The 21,576-nt window shown below is 37.3% G+C and overlaps 2 protein-coding genes across 2 annotated transcripts in view; both read right to left on the reverse strand.

Annotated features, from left to right (window-relative positions):
• Positions 1-21,576, reverse strand: part of LOC139148120 (reticulocyte-binding protein homolog 2a-like) — a 581,355-nt gene that overhangs the window by 551,052 nt on the left and 8,727 nt on the right. The gene's annotated exons all lie outside the window — the stretch shown is intronic.
• Positions 4,205-21,576, reverse strand: part of LOC139148115 (sodium-dependent multivitamin transporter-like) — a 31,392-nt gene continuing 14,020 nt past the window's right edge. The window contains exons 2-16 of the mRNA XM_070719413.1: positions 20,655-20,816; positions 19,926-20,145; positions 19,614-19,731; positions 14,249-14,316; positions 13,783-13,937; positions 12,675-12,812; positions 12,164-12,249; positions 11,467-11,514; positions 9,944-10,005; positions 8,801-8,889; positions 8,523-8,665; positions 7,902-8,055; positions 6,794-6,899; positions 6,448-6,587; positions 4,205-4,506 (exon numbers count right to left, since the gene is read on the reverse strand). Of these exons, the coding sequence (XP_070575514.1) occupies positions 4,338-4,506; positions 6,448-6,587; positions 6,794-6,899; positions 7,902-8,055; positions 8,523-8,665; positions 8,801-8,889; positions 9,944-10,005; positions 11,467-11,514; positions 12,164-12,249; positions 12,675-12,812; positions 13,783-13,937; positions 14,249-14,316; positions 19,614-19,731; positions 19,926-20,145; positions 20,655-20,779 (1,821 nt within the window). The 5' untranslated portion in view covers positions 20,780-20,816 and the 3' untranslated portion in view covers positions 4,205-4,337. The remainder of the gene's footprint in view (positions 4,507-6,447; positions 6,588-6,793; positions 6,900-7,901; positions 8,056-8,522; positions 8,666-8,800; positions 8,890-9,943; positions 10,006-11,466; positions 11,515-12,163; positions 12,250-12,674; positions 12,813-13,782; positions 13,938-14,248; positions 14,317-19,613; positions 19,732-19,925; positions 20,146-20,654; positions 20,817-21,576) is intronic.

Genomic DNA, 21,576 nt, shown 5'->3' on the forward strand with positions numbered 1-21,576 from the left:
ATTAATCCTTTCATTTCTATCAGAAATACTTCCTGAAGTACAAACCCATGATTTATGATATTCGTAATGTTTAGACACGTACCAATCTAGATGCCGTGATAACTAATCTCGCGCTCCGATCCTTCTTAGCGAAGACAACGCTCAAACTCAAATATGAAATCGGAAAATGGCGCATTGGAAATTAGGTTGCAGTCGCCAATTCCCAGTTTCGAAAGTTGAACACTACAGAGTTGCCTAATATAAATGAAAATGGCACGTTTCCTAAGATAACTAGCATTAATGATGACTTTTGTAAATGAAACACAGACTGACCGCAAAGTACAATCCTCACAAGGGTTTTTACCAATGTCTCGTAATTTTACCAGCGTTGAAAACTTGCATTTCGAAAAGGACTAAATAGCACTCTATCAACATGAAACAACGTTTAAAAATTGGTTTTTAGCCTAATTTCTATTTTCTATTAAATGAATAAATTGACACGGATTCATGGAGCTAGAAACATACCATTTCTAGCTCCATGGCAAAACTAAACGGACATTTCAAACTCTTGACCTTGCTCGACATGATCTTGAAATGCATAGTTCACTTTTTCCATATAATAAAGTATATTTTCGTTCTTTCGGTTAATCTATTCGACTGTTTTCAAAGGGTAATTATCAAATCGTTCATCGCCCAAAAAATTTCGAGGCCCCTTCGGTCCTTTTTTGTGTCACTATAACTCACGTTACTTTGTTGCCCCTATCAGTTATTGAATTGCAATTACGAGGGGATCCCGGCGACGAAAATGCGAATCTGTATTCAAAATACACCTGAATAAGCGTTCAAGATTCACGTCAGCATCTGACGAGTGTATCTGACATTCACTTTCAGATGAAATTCACTGTCATACAGAAGTTTCTTTATCGAGTACGCACGGCAGACAGTTATATCTTACCAAAATTTTGCAAATCATGATGTCTTAGTCGATTATGGAGAGCCCATTCGACATAAGGGACTGAGGAGGAACTTGGAAGATCTTGGTCGGGAATTCTAAGACATTGATTTGAATAAAACATGAAGCAACAAATGGCGGGAAAAATAAATCAAAAAATAGAGGTGTGCAAAAATAATCAAGTGGAAATGCTCCCTCATCAGTTTTCTAAGCCCCTCAAAAAGGAGGCCCCTCGCTGGACATTATACGGTCCACCACTAAGTAAAGTGTTCGATGAATAATTGAGAGCTTTAGACAACCTTGAATCTAGACAATGGTCACGACGCTCATACTCTGCAATATAGATAGATAGATAGATAGATAGATAGATAGATAGATAGATAGATAAGTTTATTTCAGTACTGATGGCCTCCGGCCAAAATGTACAAATCAAAAGGCAAAAATTACAAACTGGTCGCTAGAAATGTACAGATGATAGCAAGGCAACGAATAAAAATATTATCTTAATTATCAATAGTGTCATCTCTGAATTTTGTTGCATAGAAAATAAACCTACTGAGTTTCCTTATTGTATTTGTATTATGAGATGATAAAAGTATCTTAAACTTATGTACAAGAGGTGGATTAAAGTAATATCGTGAAATGTATTTCTGTCTCAGATTGTTATACATTGGACAGACAAGTAAAAAGTGAAACTCGTCTTCAATGTGGTCTCCTTCACATAATTCACATATCCTTAATGCCCTTGGAATATTGTTCTTGCGCCCGGATTCAATTTTCAAATTATGGGCAGAAGTTCTAAATTTACATAGTGCAATTTTGAAGATAGCTTTGTCAATACAAATTAAATATGGTTCTAAAGTAAGGTCTCTTTTAAAGGTGGCATATGTATCTAATTTTCTTGATGCATTCATTTTGTCTGACCAAAGCTGTATATCTATATCTATACAACGCTGTTTAAATGTTTTCAAAAAAACAGTCTCGTTCCCAACTCCTTGCTGCTCCCAAACTTCTCCAAAGCCATAGCTCTTGAGCAAATGCTTAACATCATTTGCCCAAAAGTTATATTTTCTACACCAATATTCTTGAGTTGAAAATCGTAACCTTTGTAAATGAGTCTATTTTTATCCACATTTACTCTGCAATATAACAATTAATGATGTCGTTAAATCCGGGGCAGGCTGCATATTGTGTAATCAATTCGGGTTAAAAAATCAGTGCCATTCAAAGTTAATAAATAAAGTACATGTCCAAATAGAAAATTACTATAACCACTGTTCAGTCACGTTCGCACCATGTGTCCGGACTGGTTGTGAGCATGCTATACCGTTCAAGGTTGACTTTAAACCTCAGACAATAGTCTAGACGGTCATTTCATGTAATGTGTCAGGTAACGAGGCCGTTTATCTCTTTGGACGTTGAAATGTCACTTTAAGAATTATAATGCTGTGTGAGTGACAACAGGGAACAAAGACTCGAAGGTTTTACAGTGTAGGTTTACGTAATACCTGTGGTATTTTACTATTCAAGAAAAGTTTACGTGTTGGCGATCCGTTCACAAGTACATTCGAACTACTAAAACTGTCAACTTTTTCTCATTAAAGAAAACTATGGTCGAACATAATGTATTTTTCATCTTTGATGTGTTGTCCCTGAGACTGCCTATGATAAACGGGTTTCCTTTCATGTGTCGCGTCTGATTCAATAGTGGTCTCTGAAGCAAGGTCGTTATATATATATATATATATATATATATATATATATATATATATATATATATATATATATATATATATATATATATATATATATATATATATATATATATATATATATATATATATCACACGGTCACAATTAGCCCACTGGATGTGCTTCCCATCCTAGTCGCAACGTACCAAAGTAGACATTGGGTCTTACAATAAATTGTGCAGAACCGACAAGTCTTTGTTTCAAGTGGTTGAAGTCAATAGATAAAAATCGAAAACGATCAATAACGATTTGCAGATTGTGAAGGTGTCACCTGGTATCAGCGAGGAAGGTCATGTTTTTGAATGTCTAATACTTCGTGGGTTAGCGCTCAGCGTGTAGAGCTCTCGAGTTAAATTCTGTAAGCTCGAATTCTGGTATAGGTATGCATTGTTTAAGGCCCAGTAGGTGATCTTATTGTCGGCTGTGGAGGTTTGGCTAGGTTGTTATAAAAAAACAAATTGTATAGAAGGAAGTGAACAGACACTGAGAAGATAGGAAATTTCGCCACCATTGAAAAAAGAGACAAAACTTTTTACACCACTCAGACCTGAAATATACTTATATAAACTGCAAAATATAGTAGAGTCAGACCGACTGGTAGGTCTAGACCACCAGGCGGTTCTGACAGAACTGACTGCAGTATTTGGGGAGTGTAGTTTCAGTTATATCATGGAGGGGCCAATTCGAACTGCATTCTGACTTAGTCCTCGAATTCACCAGCGTAGACACATAGTAAATACTTCACACGCATATCTGGAAAGAGTTACTGCGCGATACTCTTGCTTTCTGTGAATGTTCAATTTACACTTCCTCGATTGAAACATACACCCTTCAATTTGACAGACCTTTTCGACAACATTTTATTCAAGTAAAATGAACGATGCTTCAGATCAAAAGCGAATTTAATTGTGCAATCTATCTACAAATTGGCATAGCATGTGTTGTATAGGTCTTGCAATGATACATTGATGTAAATTGCTGATCTGATTTGAGTTGAGTTTTGGTCGGATAGATGCCGGCCGAAAACCCCGATTTTCAGTGTCCTTTCGGCTAACTCTGCAAATAAAATTATTTTGGGAATTTGTTGTAGAATCTTAGTCTGCAGAACTTAAATGAAGACAATCACATATGGAATTTTAAACAAGATAAAGATTACACTTCCATTAAATGTTTGCCCAAACATTAAATCGCAGCCCTTGCGGAAAAGGAAAAACCGCGGATTCTGTGCAAATCTGCTCTGAAATCTGCACATAAACTGCACAGTAGTCCAATGTAATGCATAGGGGTGAATGTTTTCAACTGTGACATTGTATGTTCTGTTTCCTTAAGTTACCAATTTTTGAAAATGGCGGCAAATCAAAATGACCGTTAAAATTTAAATTTGCGTGTCAGATGTTTCACAAAGAAATTGTTTCCTAATGCAGTAAAAGCCCATATCCCTTCAGAAAGAAAACCTGGAGAGAATAGGAAGATATTTTGAGGTCAACAAATATCAAGAGTTACAGCTAGTGGGGCTTTAATAAAGCCTTCACAGGCCAAGGTTCATATTTACCGTGCAGATTTAGTTCCCTCTCCATAGGATCACTTTCCCCTTTAATACAATCAAGCAAACTGAAATTATACATTTTGCTAAACATGTTTACATATTATACTCTTATACATTTTTCTCCTTCAATTCAATCATGGCTATTTGATCATCCGGTGTTTTCGCATGAGCTTTGCTTCCCGATTTGACAACCGCATCTTCCGAACCCTTCAATGGTTTTTCCTCCTCCGAATATTTGTTTTCGCCAAGACGACGGTGTCTGTGTGTCTGTCTAGGCCTATAAATGGAAACAACACACATGTCAGCATATTCTACATGATCATCCTTCCAAAGTTATGTGTTTTGCCCAAGAAACCTTAAGGAATATTATTTCAGTCTGAATTGATCTTGAAGGAAGAGAAATAGTATATTTACCCTCTTCTAGTGACCTTTTTTAGTTTGATTTAAATTTATGTTGTGTGAACAAACTTTTCGGAAAATTAAGTGTAGTTTTACAACACAAAATTGAGCTTGGAAGCTTTAATTTGTGAATTGATTAATTTAAACTAGCCTTGTTATAATGTTAATCATCTAAATGAACTCTCCAGCATGTTGTCGCGCACATGAATGACGCGTTCAAGTTTGCACAGTGTTTGTCAGATAGCGCCAGTGCAGTGATAACGCAATGCAAAGTGGACTTTGCGTTTTGCAAACATTCCGTTCAAGACATGTCGAGTCACACAGTAGCAATCATGACTGGAGAAATATGCTACAATATGTTAAGACCAAGTTAGGAAGCTTTACACCTGTGACGACTGATCAAGTCAGTCAATCATTACATTCGCTGAGAAAGCTCCATCAAAACAGTGCATAAAAAGGGGTCTAATTCCATTCCCACAATGTATACGCACGGTCCGGGACCGTGGTATACGGAAGGATAATATGGTGTCGATGTTCTCAGTGGTTCGATCAATCACTTCTATGACCAGCTTGCACTTTGTACGAAAGTGTATTTTCTGGATTCCTGGGAAAAGTAACAGATGGGACGGATTTATCAAATTACAGGCCAGTCTGTAACCTAAGCTTCCTTTCAAAATTGGTTGAACGTATTGTGGTCGATCAACCGAGCATTCATTTGCAGATCGATGCTCCTTTTTCTCGTCATGAAACCGCATACAGACAGTTTCACAGCACCGTATCGAGACTGCTTTTTAAAATTATTCGGACCATGTATCGGACAATAACAAGTGGCGCTGTTGGTTTTGACCACAGCGCTGCTTTTGACACCATTGATCATCTACGGTACATTACTGGAGGCAATGGACCATAGATGCAGGATCGAAAAACATTATTGAACTGCATAATTAATTAGTCTCTTATTCAGCCAATAGATCACTAAAAGTGCCAATTTTTGGTGGCTTTCTGAAACCATTAGTCTTAAGGTTGGTGTCCCACTAAGACAATGCAATAGGCCCTGGCTTTTCACAGCGTTTGCAAGTTCGCTCTTCAATACAATCGATAGACATATATAATCACTGCTTTCTGTTGTGCTGATGATACACAGTTACTGAAAATATTTACATCTAGAACGGAGATCAAAAGAATGACATGGAATGTATTAAGAATTGCGTTTCTGACATTCATGATTCGATGTTGAAGTAGAGATCGAAGTTAATTAGGGAGCCTTCAGTTACTATGAGGGGTGGGCTGGAGAAATGGGGGAGGAGACGCATTTTACAAACTTATCCACGTCACCACAGGGTAACACAGATTTGATCATAGTAAACGTGGGTCCATGTACAATTTTAGAACAACCAGCGGTCAGAATTTAGCTGTACCACGTTCTTTTAACATGATCAATGATAGGATATTCACCGTTTGCGAACCTAAGCTTTGGAATTCTCTTCTCGAACTGTAAAACTGAAATGTTTTAATAACTGAAAGCAATTTAAGCGCATGCTAAAGGCAGATCTTTTAAAAAAAAATACATCAATCAATCTGTAAGGATTTTAAATAGTTCTGACATTTTAACTGTGAGGGGTTTTAGGCTTTTAAATATCTTTTTGGTGATAGAAATTGTTTTAAATGTTAAATATCATTTAGACAACAGTGATAAAAAACTTAAGAGAGCGCAGAAAGTGATGACGTATACGTTCAGTCCGTTCACGTGCGCACATGTTAATCTCGCGAAGCTCTAATGCATATCATTGTGAGAACGTGGCGTCACAGTGTGTCTTACCTGACAAACATTCCAAGCAGTAAAGGGTCAATTTTCTTGTATCTCTCACTGGGTTTAATGCAACGGATCAACTCACTGCATAGTACACCGACGATGACGGTGACGAGGAAGGTGAAAGTGCTGTACCACATGAAGGAAAGCTAGGAGACAAATGGGAAACAATCTTGATAAGTCGAAATGTCAAAAAATCTTTTTGCAGTTTACATGGGAACGAGTGGTTTCGAATTTGTCCTTGTTTTCAGACGTTTTGTCCAAAATTCTTCTGTGGTGAACCGGTTTCTATGCCTTGTCGATCAGCATTGTGTCCCATTACCGAAAGGCTAAACTGCAATGTTCTATGTATTACCTTGTAAAATGATAGGACTTCATCCAAGACATCTGCATAAACTACTGCTCCGACATTGACCCAGACACCGAGACCTAAGCCGACCCATATCCCTATGAATGTACCCCTGCAAAGCCAAAATTATGATATCATGCATTATCTTCAAGACTTCCTCTGCTATACTGCTTTAATATTGTGGTCTGTGTACATCCATGCACGTATACATGGATTACCATTCACTTTCAAAGTCAAGACTAAATATCGGGGTCAACGTGCAACTTTGGTACTAGTGAAACAAATGCCCAATATTTAAACTGATACTTGGAATTCAAAAGGGCCGATGATCCCTGTATTATTTCCTGGGGAAAATAAATTTTCTGATTTTTTTACAAAACTAAGCCGATGACGACTTTATTTATTCTTTAAGCCTCAAAATGAGCGCCCAAAATGGTTAGACAAAATATTTTAAAAGTTTCGCAGTCCGAATATCTGTCATCGAGGATCATTCTACTTAACACAAACATAAAAAAATTGTAATCGTTTGAAATATCGCATGGGTGTAGAGATGTACGCAGTCAATTGTCAATGGCTTGTGTCCGAAGTATCCACATAATTTATTCCTCCAAGTGAACGTTCATTCGTCAAGGTCATTCCACTCAACATTATCATGTGGTTTGTATTTGCCCAAAATAAGACCAGAAATCATCGCTAGGAAGAGTTTGTCTTCCTCTGTTACACCCATTTGGAATGACTATTGGTCATCCCTCAGTAGCCCCGACCAAAGTTCATTCAAGAGGCGCTTTTATAGTGGCCTTCTTGGTCATTTTAATCTGTTTCTGTTGAGATTTGCTTGTTTGTCAGAGCCGTTTTGTCTGTTCTGTACGTCTTTGGTGGTGTTTTATTTGCACTACTCTTTTAGTTTATGTTTTGTTGATTGTTTATGTTTATGACTTGTACTTTTGAGCTTTTTTTGTAATTTTCGATGTGTACTTTGTTTTAACAACTTCGATTTATTGTCAACCCTGTGATAGATCAGCCTACTCAGTGGCCGACCAAGTTATCGACTGAAATTAAAAATTATTGTTATTATTATTATTATTATTATTATTATTATTATTATATGACTTACCACGAGTTTGCCCGCCTGTAGTACATCCCCAGACCAAATCCGCCGAGTAGCGGTCCCCCGGAAGTACCGAATATTGTGTTAGCCAGGGATACCAGAGAACCAAAAGAGGAAGCTATATAAGCAAGGCCAATGGAAATGATTCCGTACACGACGGCTGAAAATTGGAAAATAACCGGAGTGGCTGGTGAACGTATTGATAATATCCATCGAAATCACACGAAAGAGATATATTCGTCTTTAATATTCAGATGGATATAAAAAAATATTTCATAATATTCTTTGCTTGTATGCCATTTTCGTGAGGATTTAACGAGAAAAGTGTGTCTTACGGAAATAACGATTTCTCTTTGGTGATATTGTAAATGTAGTCATTTGTGGACATTTAATTTTGTGTCTGTTCTTAATCTGTGATTTTTGAAAACTTTTTTATTCTTTTGCAGATTTTAATACGGGACTGTCATGTTCGTTTCTTCCTGGGCACTATATTTATCAAGTCAATCTCGTATTGAATATCAAGCCCGACTGTTCGAGATTTGACAACACGCATCGACGCAGGTTGCCATTATTAAAGTCGTTTCATCGGCATTTCTCTTGTCTGAAATCTTGTAAGGACGCACTCACTAAGAATTTTCGTAAGTACTGTATCAACGATGTCATTTTCATACATCTCTGTCTGGGTTCTTTTCGCCCTCCATCGTCGCCATGGTTTCACAACATCTTCCAGGGTCACGGCTATCATCGCATTTAATCCTGATGACATCGAACTGCCGAGTTACAAAGGAAATTAGGAATGTTATGTTTGAACGAATGGCCTCTGCAGTAACGCTAAGGATTTTCGTTGCATTAATACAAAAAAAAGTGATTCTGGGAAAACGTAACTATTATTTTGTCCACATTACCTGAGAGTACCTGCAAAAAGCGAAGAGACGAAGAGACCCTGTATACCGGGTATCGATCCGAACAGCGAACTGATGAAATAGACCAGTATCTACGATTAAAAGAAGTGAGAATTTGCTACATTCACATACTAGTATCAACGCTGGCCGCATTCGAGACGGCATCGTTGAATTGGTAATAACACTGGCTGATGATTCTTGAATTCCTTTCACTTGTGACGTAGAAATTGAAGTACATTTGAATATAATATTTGGTCTTTGAATTTTTCACCAAGATGTCGATCGATACGCCAGCGAGCAGCCATTTTGAAAGTATCCAAAAAGTAATGAATGGCACTATGCTATATTTCAAGACTAATTGGCACTATTTCTTTCTTTAAAAAGGAACCCATCCAATGCTGATGCGGCAGTAATCCTCATTGTCTTAGATAAACGTATTATGATTCATCTCCATTGCTTGGATAATCACTCAGTTTTTATACTATCATTTGTAAAGCAGCATTTTATGAATCTACGCTGAAAGGAATTGGCAGTGATGCTGTCTTACTCGGCTTTCTACATCTTTCACATTTGGGATTTGTCTAAACGCAAAATATTAGCTACGTAAGGATGAACTTATTTATATTATTTGTACATGATGTATCAAAAATACGTATACTGAGTATACTACTTTATCTCACAGTATTTCCTTTTGGGTACCTGGTGCTTGCTACAACATGTGCAATAATAAAAAATACGGCAATTTTTGCCCATTAATCAATTTGACAATGGTTTGCGTTAAACCGTTGGCAATACGGGAACTATTATAACACTCATTTCTGAATTGAGGTGTTGCAGGCAACACCGAACATGATCCACACTGTCTAGAACGCATCATTTGCCAGCGTGGTTTATGCGGCTCTGTTGGTCTTGTGTTGACTACGTACGTCTGACCTCCTTCCAGACATTTTTTTCAACTTTTGCAGGGTTGATTACTTTGTAGGTGAGTTGACCGATATTACATCCAGACGATACTTACACCTGGCAGTATTGGCTGTATTTAGTTCCCGGCATCAATGCCATCGGGTTAACGCAAACCACTGTGTATTATTTTCCTATCGACTTGGTTTGGTGGTTAGCTTACTCTATCCTGACCAATAAACTCACCTGATCCGACGATGAGTAGTTCGGTGCGTACTTCGGATTAACGTCACTGACGCCAGGAAACTCTGCGATATGGATACAAACAAATTTTAAATCTGTCAGGCAAAACTGAAAATGTGTATTTCTTGCAAGACCCTCCCCTTATCAGAAACAGGACGGAAGTGATGGAAAATATTGGTCGAAAGAAAATAATAGAAATTTTCCCGAGCAATTTGCATGTGATTTTTTTTCTAAATTTGAAAATTAAATTTTCATCAAGGCACTTTTTTCATTACAGTTTCTCACCACTCCGTAACAACCTGGTTTTGTCTCATCACAATATATCCATCTCAGACCACAGTTTCACATTATACTCTCACCGCCACATTTTTATGGATAGTCACCTCACAGTTTCAGAATATATGACCAACCACACAAATTATTCCGAAGATAAGGTGTTTTTCGAAGTCACGTGATCTAACGCCGAATTGGACCAAATTGTTGCCCCGTTCAGATTTATTCTTGAAAGAACGAGGACACGCCTGAAAATAGCATAATGAATTAATAGGTATGTTTTAAGTGTTTCTTAAGGGCAGAAATTCGTCCCGTCTTTTGCTATGGGACACATACAACGGGTCTGTTGCTATGCAAAACATATCCTAACATCCCTTGTGTACATCCACAATTTTAAAATTGCAGCTGTACCAAATCTAGTGTCAGCGGCCGCGAAGCAGTTGCATATGAACAAAAGGATGCAACCAAAGTTTATTTCTCAAAAGTTTGCAGTGATTGGAAAGCTACAAACCTGGTGAACTGCGAACATGCATAAAATGCTAAATTTGCTCCACATTTGCTCGTGACATGCATCGCCAATTTCTGGTAAGAGGCAGTGTCAATGAACACTTGCTGTGTTGCAAGCGGCTGGCCGGCAGTCTAAGTGTGAAAGTGAGCGTACTTCTCCCCATGGGAGTTTGGTCACATCGAATCAGGAGATAATTGGGATAGACCCATCTGCCTAAATATATCCAATCTCCGTCTGATGTTTTCTGGACTTTTAATGCACTCTTCACATACACATGTTTTGGACAGCACGCATGCGTCAGATAAATTGCAGTGCGTAATAATGCTTTCTTGCGAGACATGATCGGCATTGCGTTTGATGTCAGCATTTTCACCAATGTTCAACGTAACGGCATTTTCCTTTCGAGTGTAGGGTCGGAGAGTTCGAACGAGGGTCGGACGAGTTACTGGACGCAAAATCTTTGATGCCTGAGATTTCACACATTGTCAATAGGAAAATGGCGATGAACAGTAAAATTCATCATCTATTTTAAAGTAAATTTAGTCCAATGTGTACTTCAGATGGGCGCCACCAAATCGCTGGAAGCTCTGCAATGTACGCACACATTTATCAACGAGATTTACGAGAGGAAACACAGCGGGAAATGGCAATTAATTGGTTTAAAATTCATGACCAATGAATGACCAATGACCAGTAATGACCAATAATAAAGAATGGCAGATATAATCAAATGGAAAGAACTTACCGGGAGAAAATGTCGCGTTGACTGCAGGTTGTAGGGGCATGAGGTAATCTGCGAAAAAAATGAAACAAAATGAATAAATGACATAGAAATAAATAAATACAAAAGCTAAATAGAATTTAGACTGTTTTGTGTCAAGTCAGAAATGCATAGTTGTCTAGCAAAATATGTACTTTAACTCATTGTTGACATCTTCACGTAGTTTCTCTGGCTTACAGAGTGTCATGACAGAGAGAAGAGCAAGTCGCACTAGTGTTATTGTATTGCTAGTTGCACGGCATAGTGCCTCGAGCACGGTACGTGTGTTATTCTTCCTTTCCTGGTAAAGTTTTTGCAACCTGTGGCAATATGCCACTAGTTTGAGCATTCTTCACCTTGCCGCTTGGACATTTGAACCTTCATCCTGTACTCTTAAGCTTGGGAGCCTTGATTTCGGTTAAGGTTGGCGGCTAAAGTTATGAGTTAGGGTCAAGGTTAAAGTACCAGGACCATATATCCTAAACCTCAACCCTACATGTAGCCTCAAACACTAACCCCTGACTTTAACCTTTAACCGTAGCCTCTAACCTTGACAGCACTGACAAAATCAAGAATTTGCCATGGACATGCGTCCAAGGGATAGTTTCAGTGGACAAAATTGTCCAGTGCACCTTCACCCTGCAGCGAACTTCGTTCCGGGGTGTCAACGTCTTAATCTTACCGTCGTAGTAGGCATACATCACCATGCCCGTAAAGCAAACTACTGGTAAAATTACAAAGAGGATGGGCAGATTAATCATTACGGACCTATAATAAACAAACAAACAAATAAATAAATAAATAAATAAAAAATAATATATGTGTGAGAGAGAGATTGTTCCCTCGGTATAATTACAATTTTCGCAATCACATTCCGGTTGTGCCGTAGGGAATCGCTGAACTGTCCGTCCCTAGGGGTAAGGGAGAGGGTATGGATGTCTTGGTCTTAGGACAGGTTTACTTTTGCTATGGTTTATTTTATTTTGATGCGTGTTACTATGATATGTTGGTATCCAGGTCTCATCTCAGCAATGATTTTATCAAATTGCAATTTTCTCCTTCAACTATATGTATGTATATATATATATATATATATATATATATATATATATATATATATATATATATATATATATATACATATATATATTATATATTATTTGCAGCAAAGATACTACTATCAAAGTACTTACATCTGTGCTTGTCTCAGACTTTTTGTGGACATGTATCTCTGCACGGCGGTTTGGCTGACGTACATTGGTAAAAGATTCATTCCAGAGCCGATTATCAAGCTTACCAATGTCGTTCGCTTCGTTAAATCGAACGGAACCCTGGGAACAACACAAAGAAAAGTTGAGAGAAAGGAATGATTTATTCCGCTTTCGTCGTTCCGTTTAATGCACGCGCTAGTTACTATTTTCAAATCTCGGCAAGCGAAGGTCACCGGATCAACTTTATTTTTGAACAACGACCCTTTATACATATTTTTTTTGTCTAGGGGTTTACTTGTCATAATTAGAAAGCCGTCATTATTTACGGCCTAGGGGGTCGGAGCAATTTCATCGGAAACTCCGAAATTTCGAGTACCCATCCCCTTGCCAACTATAATGAATTTGAGTAACCTCCTCTCTAACTCAGAAATTTTGACTGACAAAATACAGCAACAGTAAAGACCTTTCAAATCCTGATGTACCCTGCTAGATTATCATCGGTTATCTCATGACGGTTGAAAAAAAGATGAAACAAACAAAATGAAATTCAAAGTGACAAAAAATACAGATATAGATATAAAAGCCCTCGCTATAACCAGTATCCAACCATATGATATTGTTTAATTATTATGGGTATCATCACAGGGTTTTCAATAGGATATCCGACTGGCCAGAATTTGAAGTACATGGGGATAACACACGAGAAGCTGAGGGGAAAGTGTCAGAGGGGTGCCTCCTATCTTGCGTGGAAAATTTTGAGAAAATCGATGTCTTTAATGATGCAGTCTGGCTACAATACAAGAGGTGTTTTTAATGTGCCTTTTCACTGTGAGTAAGACTATTAGAACACCCCATGCGGGAGAGCACAGGAGGGGGTATTCCCCCTCTCGCATCGAAAAGTTTGAGAAATTGATGTGAGCAATGGTGCAATTTGTGAGGTATTTCAATTTATTTTGCACCAAAAATTGAGTAACCCTCTTCTTCCTCTCCGCATTTTGAGTAAGCCCCCCCCCCTTGAAATTTTCATTTGTTGAGTGACCCCCTCACATTCCTCCAACCCGCAGGCCGTAAATAATGGCGGCTCCCTTACGTGAAGACATCAAGTCGGCCATCTCGTTTGTTGACTTCCCAAACATGTTCCAGCCCGCCAGCCTCGATGGTACCCAAGACAGCTACAGCAATGATGGCTCCAAAGATGACGATAAACTGGAAGACGTCAGTCCAAATTACCGCTTTCATTCCGCCCTAAATTATTGAATTTTACACAAATAAATCGGTTTTGACTTTTGACTTGTTTTTGGGCCGAAAAGCAGCGAAAGACAGTTCCTTTGTAGATATAAAACAAGGTCACCTATTGACAACTACTGTATATGCAAACTGTGCTACATTCATAATGTTACCAAGGTTACAAAACATATAAAGTTCACACGTGTTAAGGCAAATTCCAGTTGATGTTGCTGGTTTAATTTTGCTGTCATGATGTACCAACTGATGAACACGTTTCAGCAAAAGATTGGCCGTTTATAAAATGTAGAGACATGTTCACGAAAACTCACCAATGTAGTGTATATCACGCAGACAAGCCCAGTAACAACGAGTGATATCCATTGATCTATGTTCATAACTGTTAGACAAAGGAAAAATTGAACTTACGTATTCGGTAGAATGCTCCGGAAAGACTTAAACCTGGGTGAAACGACAAGACTCATCCCTTGTACAGTGACTTTGACAACGAACGTACCGGAGTGGACGAATGAGAATACCACGAACGAATACAAAGCGTTACAAAATGTCTTGTACAGAGAGCAATTTTGGTTTATAATTCAGAATTTTTTTACAGAAAGAAAGGGTTCGCGCACATGTCAATACGCACATCTTTTCAACGTGCATAAACGTACATATGTGCATGCTTTATGTCTAACTGTCTTTCTTTCTGTCTGTATTTTTTGTGCTATGTTTCTATGTGGTTTTTATTTGTGGCTACAGCTTCTGTTTTATTTATGTGGCGAGCAATCCAATTTCCCAATGAGGATTAAATAAAGATTATAAAGATAAAGATAAAGATACACGTTCACCCATTCTCTTATCAAGTCAATTGCACAAGGGATGCACCTTGCAAAGTTTGGTACTTGAGAAACAAATTTAAAACTATTTAACATTTACCAATATTTTAACTTTGAAAAGGCCGTCATCCCTTCATGGGGAAAATAAAATATTTGCTTTGCGAAAAAATAAACTGTGACGATGGAAATTTTCTTACTTACAGTAAATTTCAAAATAGCCTGGAATTACAACACGTGCTAGAGTGATTAGAAAAACGTTTCTGGCGATAGAAAATAACTCCAACTGCATCTATTTCAAACGTTCGCCTTTGATAGATTTTGCAACAATTTTAAGTCGTTGGAAAGGCTATTTTTGCACCAATTCTTTTCTCAGGGTTAATGTCAAGTTTCAAGTGTTAGAATCAAGATATTTAGTTCAAATTTTCAGGATAACTCCCTTAGTTAATATTTTCTCCAAAGAATATAAAAATTGTATATTGCAGCCATGATTTTGAAATATGACACCAGTAAATATTAAAATTTAATTTTTCATATTTTTTTTACATATTTGAATTTAATAATAATTGGATAGTATTAATATTACCAAATTAGTTATAAATATGTTGACACTATTTATTGCAAGATTTGTACGGCAGGATTTGTAAATAAATTTGTTTTTATGATTTTACATGGGTTTATATATCAAAAATTATTAAAATTCTTTCAAATTTCAACATGTGATTTTTCAAAAAATACTTCAATTACAGGAAAATTGTGCCGTACAAATCTTATCTGTAACCTTGTTAGTAGGCTGTAAAATTTCCATGTCCTTATCTCATTTCAAAGTTGGATTAAATTGGTATACAATTATGTAGGAAAACTGTTATTCTGTCAAAAATGTTGAAAACAAGCCATATTTGCACCCCTCTTTTGAAGTCATAGAGCAGTTTTTTTTTGGTTAATCTCACTTTTGACACCTCTTTGACACTCAAAGAATCTAAAAATGCATTTACAATAGCAGTCACTCACTCTGAATGCCAGCACCGCCTTGTCAAACTTTCCTGAAAAACAGCAAATAATGACTTTCCCTTTTCAAACATTTTATTAAAAGCTAGGGGACCTCTACCATAGTTAATACACTAAGGACTCCCCAACTTCTTCTTATTTGGTCAGTTTTTCAGAAGTTTTAACAGGCTATAACTCTGCAATGCCTTTGTGCCCAAATGTCTAGTTTTTTTTATTCCACAGAGAATGTTGACTACTTTTATATTTTAATAGTTTTTGTTGAAATTTATAACTGACGCTCTAGCCTTTCCAACCACCTTAACCAATATGACGTCCACTGTTCTCACTCATAGAACGCTTTGAGTGTAGGAAACACCAATCGTTGTACCGACCCGTACACACCGTACCAAGAAAAAAAACCGATTTTTAGCGTTCTGTGCTGTTTCATCGACTGAAAATGTGATGATGGCAATGTGAGGATGTTCAAGCAGTCATTGTACGGGTGAGTTTTTCAACTGGAGCCGGCAACACTGACGATGTTGACTGTGACACAGTGAACGTCGTGTTGTGTTAAATTGTTGCACACTTTATCGAAGTAGAACGTTTGTAATGAATGCAGGTGGCGTCATTTTCTATCCCCAGGAACGTTATTCTTATCACCCAAGCACGTTGTAATTCCAAACTATTTTGAAATCCACTGTAAAAGGCTTTAAAGTGAGCCCCAATTAGTAGTAGACCAGAACAAAATGTAAAACGTTGAGATATTCAGTCCTATTATAACGTCTGTCCCCAAGGCGCATTTCTGGTCAGAGCATCATTTCAAATTCCAGCATCAACTTTTTTGTGTGTGGGTGTGTCTGTATGTCGTCTGTCTATCTGTCTGTTTGTTTGTCTGTTTGTCTGTTTGTCTGTCTGTCTGTCTGTCTGTCTGTCTTCAAAGGGCTACAAGTTTACCTGTTACCTTTCATCCATTTCCAAAATAAAATAAGTAATTTCTTACAATCCATTGCAGGAAGCATACGGTTACTGATTTCACACGGGAGGTTCGATAGTTCATGATTTAAGACGTCTGCATAACTGAGGCAGCCTTACCAAAATTTGGTTACTTTGTACCGATGCTCGCTACCCAAAATATAGTTTGTTGATTGTCTCTCCGTTAGTTAAAGTCTCTGTATTACTTGATCTCTATGGGCCTTTCGCCTACTGTTCTGAAGTAAATGATTGATTGATTAAAACACAGACAAATAGAGAAACAGACCAGCAACGGGTATTGTTCAAGGCGTAATGCGGTTACGTAACCCATCCAAATTCGCCTCGCCTTAGGTAGCTCTCGCCTCGCTTTTCCGAAGAGTGCCGACCATGCATCCTTCGGTTATTTTCGGATTTCACCAATTGTTAAGAGAAAGTATGTTCGGCAAAGTTTGTGTTTTTGTTGTCGTGTGGTGCTGAGCGGAATTGGCGTGCTTGCGAAAACGGGAGTGTTTTGAGCTTCAGGAAAGTGAGTTTTACCATTTTAAAAATTCCTCTCATATTTTTATGAATATATATAATGAATGTGTTTGAACCAAATTTGAAAGTCTTTTATCGATACTGTCTGGTTTTACTCAATGGTTTACGGTCAGTCATACCGTCTTTTACACATTCGTCCTGGAAGGACATGTTTATGAAACTGCTGGCGTGTTATCTTTTGATTGGCCTGAAACAGTGTTTCTGCCCTGAGAGCTCACAAAGTAACTATGGTTGCTACGCGACTGGCAGCACGATGCCATCTCGTCGTATTTTTAGCATCATCTAGTGCAATTATCAACCACAAACAAAGTCTCCAAAAAGTTTAACACCTTTGAAGCTCATTTTAATATGAAAAGCCAATAGTCTACCGAGACGACCATGGAACGAAAGGCTGTCTTTCTATTTGTCTATCATTGAAAAAAGGAGGTTACGCCCTATTTACAGCTTGGTAAGGTAGACTTTTTCGTTCACTGCGAGTGTGAGCTAAAAGATATCAACTAAATTTGCTCATCACTGCCTCAGTGGTGAGACGCTTTACACGACAAAACCAGATATGAAATGAATATGCTCACGTGTTTTACAACAGGTTCATTAATAGTAGTGCACTTCACAGAACAATGAGATATATGTTATCACTATATGTAGCAGATTTTTTTCAACTTCGCACAGTACTCTCAGAGTTTAATCACTAATTACAAAACTTTATTGAATATGCAAATGAGCTGTTCATTAACTTGACACTGCTCAATGCTTTATGGGACAATTATAGACATCCATCAGATCAATATTTGTAGCACGTTTTATTTAATTTAATGCTATAATTTTAGAGTAATGTCACTAATTACAAAGTTCATTAAATATGCAAATAAACCCTAAATTAACTTGACACTGTTCAATGATTCATAGCACAATTAAATATTTATCAAATCAATATCTGTAGCACGTTTCACACAATTTTGGTGCCGAAATTTCAGAGTTATATACCTAATTACAAAGTTTATTAAATATGCAAATGAACCCTTAATTAACTTTACACTACTAAATGCTTTACAATACAGTTAGATATCTGTCGTATCAGTATGTGCAGCAGTTTTCATCACATTTGATGCAGTTATTTCGGAGTTATATGACTAATTATAAGACTTCATGAAATATGCAAATGAGCTAATTATTAACTTGACACTGCTCAATGCTTCTCAGTACAATTGGATATTAATCAGATCAACATCTGTAGCAAGTTTCATCAAATTTAACGCTGTAATTTTGGAGTAATATTACTAATTACAAAGTTCATTAAATATGCAAAAGAACCCTTAATCAACTTCACACAAGTAAATGCTCTACACTACAATTAGATATCTGTCGGATCAGTATCTGCAGCAGATTTCATCACATTTTGTGTTATATCACTAATTACAAAATTTCATAAAATATGCAAATGACCTATTTGTTAACTTGACACTGCCAAATGCTTTTCAGTACAATTAGATATTTATCAAAACAATATCTGTACCCAATTTCACTGACTTGGGTGCCGTAATTTCAGAGTTATATACCTAATTACAAAGTTCATTAAATATGCAAATGAACCTTTAATTAATTTTACACTACTAAATGCTTTACACTACAGTTAGATATCAGTCGGATCAGTATCTGCAGCAGATTTCATCACATTTGGTGAAGTTATATCGGAGTTATATGACTAATTACAAACCTTCATAAAATATGCAAATGAGCTATTTATTAACTTGACACTGCCTAATGCTTCGAAGTATAATTAGATATATATCAGATCAATATTTGTTGCAAGTATCATCAAGTTTGGTGCAAGAATTTCAGAGTTATCTCACTAATAACAAAAGTTCATTAAATATGCAAATGAGAAGATAATTGACATGACACACAGTATCATCATAATGTTCTTAGATTGTCATCTGTGAAAAGTTTCATGAAATTTTGTGCAGTATTTCTTGATATATGTCTACACTGTCATTACCGTCTCCATAGGGAAACCATTGTACGGAAAAAAACAATATCGCATAACTTCATTAATATGCAAGCCACACTAACCAAATCTAATCAGTTCTTGCAAGTAGCATATGGTACCTGTGTACCAAATCTGACTTGAATCCGTTAAGTCGTTTTTGAGTTATCGTGTAAACAGACAGACAGACAGACAGACAGACAGACAGACACCACACACACACACACACACACACACACACGGACAGACAGACAGACATCGCCATGACATTAGCCCACGTGTTTACACACGTGAGCTAATACCTAAGATCCCGTGCGGAGTCGATTATGAGTACGATAAATATATAGAGTAAAATGGTTGTTACTTGACCGAACTCCTCACCTGCTTCCACTGCCAGTGCTGGGCCGATCATGCAAACGGCGATGTAAAAGATTGTCTGCAGCGCGAACAGCACGGCCCCTGTGATTCGAACGGCGTTGTTAAATCGTAGTGCGAAGTACTGCAAAAAGTTATAATATTTGCGTGACTTTAATGCATAACCACGATAACGATCTCCGAGTTTTTTTAGACAAATTAACCATGCACGATTATCAACGAAGCACTCAAACGTACGACTTTTTAAACAAGTTAATGGAGTTGTTTATCTCAAATCTCATGTCGTTATGTGTCACCTGCTGAAGTTATTATACCCACCTCGTAGGCGCTGATCAAATTAAGACCGTGAAAAACTGGAACACATAGAAACGTTACGGCCGGCAACATCCACAGGTAACAAAGCGTGGAGAATGTGTAGGAGATGTCGTAGACATAGATTTCTGCAGGCAATCCCAACAAAGTCAGCGCTGACAGAAATGAGACCACCAGCGACATCGCAACAGGTAGGCAATTTAAGGATTTATCAGCCACCAAGAATCTAGACGTGCGAACACGGATGAAGAAATACGTTCAGAACTGAGGTTAAAATCAGGAAATCACGTCCGCCATTTTCAAAACATTTTATCCGCTGGTGGCAAGCTGCATGGTTTAACCGAAAGTATACACATATAAATGGATGGTATTTTTTATTATTACATGCGTTAATCCAATATTAATTCTATGCGATTCAAACATCAATACCAAACTCCACGTACATGTACACGACTTTGCAATATACATATCGCCCTTGACTTGAGATATTAAACATCGAATATTAAAAATGTTCAGTTGCACGGGCGGAAAGGTCCGTGGACAGCAAATGCCATATGTTACAGCAGGTTTAATTTCAGCTTATGCAAATCAATAAATTCGATTGGACAAGTCCGACATTATAATGCAATTCATAACTAGAAATCTTTGTTTTTTACGAACACAGAGTTGTCCCGTGCACAATTATGTTAAACCCCTTTCTTCTACTGTATTGATATGACTAAATTGTGTACTCACTCTGCTGTGCCGGATCTTTGCCCGCTTTTGACACCGTGATAGATCCCGGTCACGAGGGAGACTCCCAGCATTGCTGAAAACACCACGTAGTCAACGACTCCAAACGGGGTAGTGTCTGACGCCATGTTTAAGTTCGCTCAGTAAACACTTTCCTTCAGAATCCTGTTCGAGGCGCAAGATGAGAGAAATGGTGAGAGGACATTTATAACACCAAGAAAAGCACAATTAGTCCAGTCAAAGTAGGGTGAGACCCACCACAAATTGCAACAGATTTTTTTTTCACAATGCATTTTGGAGAAGTACCCAGAACAACATATCAAAAGTTTACTCGAATCTATCTTGGAGAAATATGTCTAATTTGCATAAATCAAATATGGTTGCCAGCAGTCCCACAAAATAAAAGATTGAGCATGTATCACATGGTAAATAAGCAACATGTATTTCAATGATTTAAAAGTCTAGCATTATTTATTTGGCACCGGGAATCATTTTGAAGATAGGCACTTTGCTAATTTGCATAATTCAAATATGACTGCTAACATTCCTACAAGATAACATTATAGCCTATACATCGCATAATGAACAGGCTATTTCAGTGATTTTAAAGAAAATGTATATTTCTTTGCCATGGAAAAACGATTTTGGAGGTACAATGTTTTTGCATGGGCAATTTGTTAATTTGCATAAAGCCAATATGGCGGCCGAAGTTCCTTAAAAATGACATATACTACGTATTAAACAAGCTATTTCATTGGTTTTAAAGTTTAAATATATATTTTTTGGCATAAAGAGACACTTGAAGAGGTTTAATGTTTTACAAAGGTACTTTGATAATTTGCTTATGTCCTATAAGGGTGTCAAATTAATGCCCCATTGCTTAAAGGTACATTATTTGTATCTTTTGACCTTATACTGTTGCAAA

Source organism: Ptychodera flava, chromosome 13 (genome assembly GCF_041260155.1).
Source record: "Ptychodera flava strain L36383 chromosome 13, AS_Pfla_20210202, whole genome shotgun sequence".
Classification (NCBI taxonomy): domain Eukaryota; kingdom Metazoa; phylum Hemichordata; class Enteropneusta; family Ptychoderidae; genus Ptychodera; species Ptychodera flava.